The 6319-nt window shown below is 49.6% G+C and overlaps 1 protein-coding gene across 2 annotated transcripts in view; it reads right to left on the reverse strand.

Moving 5' to 3' along the window:
• Positions 1 to 6319, reverse strand: part of PHF2 (PHD finger protein 2) — a 45655-nt gene that overhangs the window by 26711 nt on the left and 12625 nt on the right. For both annotated transcript variants that reach the window (XM_045296324.1, XM_045296314.1), the window contains exons 4-8: positions 4773 to 4914; positions 3780 to 3966; positions 2788 to 2950; positions 1580 to 1667; positions 1011 to 1117 (exon numbers count right to left, since the gene is read on the reverse strand). In XM_045296324.1, coding sequence (XP_045152259.1) covers positions 1011 to 1117; positions 1580 to 1667; positions 2788 to 2950; positions 3780 to 3966; positions 4773 to 4914 — 687 coding nt within the window. The remainder of the gene's footprint in view (positions 1 to 1010; positions 1118 to 1579; positions 1668 to 2787; positions 2951 to 3779; positions 3967 to 4772; positions 4915 to 6319) is intronic.

Below are 6319 nucleotides of genomic sequence, written 5' to 3' on the forward strand. Positions count from 1 at the left end.
CTCCATGGAGCCCAGCTCTTCACCTACAGGTCAGGACCCAGCTCAGGGCTCCTGATTTTAAGGAGATGTAATGATCAATAAAAACCTGGCCAGCAGGGATTATAGAATATTTTCAGCTTTCTCATCTTAAACTGGACTCAAAGCACATGATTCCCTATTTTAAAAGCCTCACTTTCTGGTGTTTAATCAGGAATATAAAAGCAACTTCATGGAAAGAAAGCTACCATGAAAAAAGAAATTACAAATGCAAGCAGAAATCCTCTAGCCAGTTTCCTTCATGCTGCTGTGAAATATGTAAAGAGGAGCACCAGGCAGCTGAGGCCAAGCGCTACTGACTGCCAACAGACTGGCCAGAGAAGCCAGTCAGGGCAGGGCCCCGAGGCACATTGCAACCATCTCCTCCTGTGAGCCTTGCAAGGAGACACCCTGGTACACGCACACAAGCACAACACACTTGTGTACTGTTACAGGCATGAGACGCACTCAAATGCACACACCTCTCTCCTCTTTCCTACTCTACAGAGGGAGCATGAAGAGGGTGCTTTGGCTGGTTGATACAGAGCCAAAGTATACCCTGTATCTCTTAACCTAAGAATGCCTGGCATTTGCTATTCTGGGAGGGCAAAATGGACATCATTACTTAATTTCCACAGGCATAAGGCAAAATGAACATTTGGATGTCTTGACACTCAGCCCATTTCCTTACTAAAACCCTGGACAGCCTCTTTATGCAAAAGAGGCCACTCAAACAAAGCAACACAAAGTGCAATCCAATGTCTGCCAGGCACCAACAGGTAAACAACGGTCCAGGGAGGGGCAAGCCCTGCTCAAGGTCTCACACTCGTAAACGAATGAGGTCCCACTCCAACTCCCGGCCAACCCTGGTGCAAAGGCAGAACTGGGATCCTCCCAGTTGCAGAGTTCTAGTGCCCACAGCATGCATGCATGCACACGTACACACACACACACACACACACACACACACACACACACACACGGCTGACTGCTACCTTTGAACGTCTCGAGCAGATGCTTCCCCATGTACCAGCAGGCAGTTTCAAAGTTTGGAAACTGAGTCAGGCTGCCAAGTTTCAATCTTCTTTCCACTTCATATGCTCTGCAAGCCATAGCAAAGGATATCAGTGCAATGATAACTAGCCTGGCAAAGTCAGAGTAGACCCAACCATGCTCAGGCGTCTGACTAGGCCTGTACATAGCAGAAGGGACCAGAGTCCTCTGCGGAAGGCCACTGAGGTCAGGAACTATACTACAGAGAAATTCCCATGCCTGGAAAAGGAGGGGAAGCCCCAGCCTTTAATTTCCCCCCAATCCCTAGAGCACCACCCGGACCATCCCAAAACTATGTCCCTCTAGGTAGTCAGTGGGCCTCTTGCAGTCAAGGGAGCCCAAATCCTTCTTTCCCCAAGGAGCACACTGAGGCCTCAAACCAATGGGCCACACCCAAGGCCACCCACGTGAGGCAGGGCAGGACTCGGGTGCAGGTGCCCATCACACTGACCCAGAGGGGGAGACCTGCCCAGCAGAGCCCAGGAAGCAGGTGTGGCACTGGCGGCACTACCTCATCTGCGTCTCCACGCTTAGGCTGTGGAGGAAGTGTCCTGCAAAGGCCAGGCAGTCGACAGGTGTGAGGGTGGCGTAGATCCAGCCTAGGAAAGAGAAACACTGCTAGGTCCCAGCATTCCTTGGTGACCCCTGACCAGGTGCCTAGGAGCTCTCAACCCCATCCTGCTCTCCTTACAAAGTGAGCTGGACCTTCCAGGCAGAAGAGGTCCTTAGAAGCAGGCACAGAGTGTTCAATCCAGTTCCTGTAGGGCATGGACAGGGAAACTGAGGCCTGGGGAAGGGAGAGGATTGGGAGCAGAAGAATGAGTCATTGTCCTAAGTCCCTAGATAATCTGTCCACCCTGACCTCTAGACACAGGGTTGAGAAGAAGGACAAGGTAGGGGCAGCTGAATCTCCCAGGAGGGCTGCAATCCACAGAGGAGGAGCCAGGGGCTCAGACTCTGGGATCCTTCAGCTTTTCAAGGAGAAAGTTGTGGTTAAGAGAAAAGCAAAGGAAGGAGAGAGAGAAGAAGGGAAGGAGGAAGGTCCAGGAACCTAGATTATGGAGGATTCAGAAAGCCTCACTTGGACCTTGATTTCAAATGGAATACAATAGACACAATAATGAGAAAAGTCTAGGGGAATCGCTATTCCTATGCCTGTTTTAAGGATGATGACAATACAAGAACTGTTACTTCAAAGGAGAAGCCTTGTGAAGTTAGATAGGGACGTCTTTAGAGAGGAAACAAATACAATGTCAAATTCATATCATCATCGGGGCAGTGGCATGTGGGGAAGTGGGAAGCTTCTGTCACATTTTGTCATGCTTTCTTTCTCTGTGTCTCTAAAAAATCCTCGCGTGAACATCCACGCAGTGAGCACTCTTATCTTCTCTCTTGCCTCTGTGGCTCATAGGCCCATAAGCTCACTGCATACTTGGAATGGTGAGTGGACAACAGCGGTGTGCCCACATTATGGCAGAGCAGGGCAGCACCTAGAATGGTTCTCTGCCAGATCTGGCCATGGTAGACTCAGCAGCAAGTTCCTGCAGAGCCCCAGGCAAGTCAGGAAGCAAGTAGGTGGGGCAGGGGATCATCCTCAAGGCAGAGGAGAAAGAAGCCAGCTTCCCGGTGAGGGACACAGGAAGCCCCAGCACAGGCCTCTGGAGGGCACGTGATATGGGAAACAGAAAAGCCAGAGATGGGAGGCTGAGTTGTGCCCACCTGATGGGATGAAGAGTGTCTGGCCCTGTTTTAGGGTGCACTTGTAGCATTTGTCCACCTGGTCAGCAAAGAACATCTCACTGTGGTTGGAGGCTGACTGCCAACGCTCATATAGGGAGAGATTAGCCAAGGCCGGCTTGATGAGATAGAATATCTTCTCACCCTGTGAAGAAAGAGAGGCCACTGTGGGGGTAAGCAGAGCCTACCATACCCCAATGGGGGTACAGAGTCAATCACATCATAGGAGTTGCTGGGAGGTACAAAGTCTGCCACACCCCCGGGTCCTGGGGAACCCTGGGTACACCCAAGGGATCCTGAAGGTACAGAGTCCATCCTGCCCGAGATTGTGGAGGAAGGGCCTAGGGAAGGATTCCACCTGGTAATTTAGTCCTGGCCCTGGACCAGGCCAACCTTTCCTTACATAAAATAGGGTCACATGTGCTATGCAATTCGAAGTCTAGATACTAGGAAGGCTGTAAGTGGGATCTGGAGCACATCCAATCATCCCCCATAGCCATCTGTCTGCAGCACTACAAACAGACATTTGGAAGAAGGGGAAAACTAGGCTGTTGAGTGGGTTACACATAAAACTCGACTTTTCTGACTGCTTAGGTCTCAGGCAAGGCTGGAATCACAGCCCTTTCTTGACCCCACCTGGCCCCACATAGAGTTCTCTGCTTCAGGAAATCTCAACACCTCTACCACTGTGGGCACAAGTCACATGGACATGATGCATGGGGGCGTCCTCCAGGTTATTTGATGAGCTCCAATCTGACCAGGAAAAGGATATGGTTTGCACATCGCAGATCTAGGAGGTACCACCCCTCTACCCAGAAAAGGTCTTCACTGCCAGAATCTCACCGGGCCCCTCCTGTGGAAAGGTAGTATATGGATTTGGGCCCATGCACTGTTGGGCAGAGCTAGGGACACAGGGGCTCCACGCTAGCTGGCTTGGCATTGTGGGCAAGGGAGAGTGAGCCACTGGCACCCACCTTGAGCACGTGGTACCAGGCAGAAGCACCCCCAGAGTCGATGTGAAAGTCGGTATAGCTGTCCTTCACACAGATGAGACAGTACTTGGTCACTTTGGGTTTGGCCAGCAAAGCATCATCGGGCCAGTAATTCTCTACCCAGGACAGCTTTTTCACAATGTCAGGTGGCTCCACAAAGCTGGACATTCTGGTGGCGGGGAGAGGAGCAGGATCAGAGCAGTCAGCGCCGTCACTTACTGGGTGAGAAAGTGGGGTGGGAGGTACTCCGCAAGGCCCTCCTCAACGTCAGTCCACAACTGGGAGGAGGTAATGTTGCTCCCAGTTTACAATTGGGCACACTGAAGTTAGAGGATGGGAATGCGCCAGGGACACTGCTGAATGACAGTAGTGGTAGGTGTCCGATACTGGTTGCCACGCACAAAGCGGGGACAAGGAGAAGGCCAGGGTACCTGACCCTGGGCCCCTCCAGAATGAAATAGCCTTCCCTGGAGAATTAGAAAACCGTGGTCCGAGTCGGCCCTCTTGATGAGGGAGATGGAGCACAGGTGCTCAGTAGAGATCATTTCTCCAATACCACACAGACCTACTAGTGTCCCCCTGCTTTTTAGAGCCACAGCAAGGAGCCAGCCATGCCCCAGCATATCCCACCAATTCCAAGGATGATAAAAAGGGAAAGGCAGCCTTCGATCCAATTAAAATGCAAAGTCTAGGATAACATGCAAAATACTGCATCCAAACTGCCAAACCCAGGGTCCCGTGGTGACCACTTCACAATCCAAAAATCGAGCACAGGCAGCTGCACCGGTACCTCGGCTGTCCCATAAGAAGCTGCTGTCATGTCTACTTGGACAAGGCAGGTCCTAGCTCTCCCCTGGCTCCAGGGTCTTACTCGCAGACCTTCTCTTTCTCCTTGAAGAAGACTTCTTCTCTTTGTCCATGGCCCTCGCCTGATCCCTCCCCTCCAGTGCACCCTAGTGCCCCTTAGCCACTCACCTAGTGTCAGAGAACTCAAGATTGGTGACATTGAGGACCCGCTTCCGGTTGGTGCTGTAATAGTAGTCCACAAACTCCTTCAGCTTCATCTTGCAATCCTTCTGCTTAGTGACATCTGTCACGTCCACGCTCCGCTCTGGGCCTGGAGAGGCCAGGCAGGAGGAGGTAAGCCTCACCTAGGGAGGAGCACCAGACCCCAGCAAGGCTGTGCCCCTGCCACCTGAGAACACATGTGTGCACACTCATGTCTGCACGCCTTCCCACTCATGCAGTCCCACCATCACTCACACACTCATAGTTATGCTCTCACCCCCCCCCACACACACACACATTCTCTCTTGTCCTTACACGCACATTCACACACTCTCAGCTGTCCTCACACTGTGACAGCAATGCTGAGGGAATGGCCTAGTCTGAGGTTCTGGGTTCAACCCTCTGATTCTTTACCCACGGATGCTTCCATGGTTTGGTAAGGTAAATATGACCTTCTTCCTTGGGTGGTGCTGAGAGACTGGAAGTTTATATCCAAGAGCTTGAGTCATGGGGCACTTAAGGATGATGCACAGATGAAAACCTAGGACTCTCATTTAACGTGAATTGCAGGTAAACCAACAGTATTTTCATTAATGTGCTTATGCCTAGAAGTCTCAGGATAACCAAATAAATGTGGAGGAAATTTCTAAGAGTTAAAGAATACAAAATTCACTTTGCGGTGATTTCCAATGGTTGGAAATCCAATTGGATTTCAGGAGTAAGGCTGATAGGGAATGTTCTGTGTACAGAGAAGGCTGGACCAGCAGGGCCTCATGACAGTGACTCTCTCACCAAATTTAAAATGTGGGCACAACAACCATGCTTCTGCAACAAATACAAGGGATAAAAAGGTAAAGGCATGGAGACTGAAACAATAAAACAAACTGAAGACACAGAAAAGCCAAATGTAATGTGTGGGTCTTGTTTAGATTCTGAATCAAACAGCCAAATGTAAAACACATTTTTGTAGCCATTGGGGAGAACTAAACGGAGTGTAAGTAAATCATTACTAATATTGTGGAGTGTGATGAAGAAGTTTTATGCTCTTTAAAAACCATCTGGCTGGATGGTTTTTAGAGACTTTATGGGTAAGATCAGAGATTTATTGTAAAATACATTAGATGAGGAAAGTAGGAAACAATAGAGAGCAGGTGAGCTGGGTGGAGGGTTATAGAGGCCAGGCTGGGGCAAATAGGTCACTGTTTATATCAGTATGTGTGTGAAAGTGTTCACAATTAGAAATTAAAAGTAGGCAGTAAAGGAGACTTCCAAAAAAAGCTCTCAAGCTATTTTAAAAAATGAAACTATGCTGTATGATATTGTCAGCATGGATAATAGATTTGTCAAAAATCAAGACTGTCCAACATCAAGAGTGAACCTTAAATGGAAAAGTACTCATCGTTAAAGAATAATGAGGGACATCCCCCAACAGTGGGGTCACAGGGAAGGGATGAGTCTACAAGAGTGCAGTAAAACTCCGATGAAACACACAATATTCCTCTGGTTCCTTGAGG

Source organism: Echinops telfairi, unplaced genomic scaffold, assembly GCF_000313985.2.
Source record: "Echinops telfairi isolate 266 unplaced genomic scaffold, ASM31398v2 ScPeMD7_1;HRSCAF=3_0, whole genome shotgun sequence".
Classification (NCBI taxonomy): Eukaryota; Metazoa; Chordata; class Mammalia; order Afrosoricida; family Tenrecidae; genus Echinops; species Echinops telfairi.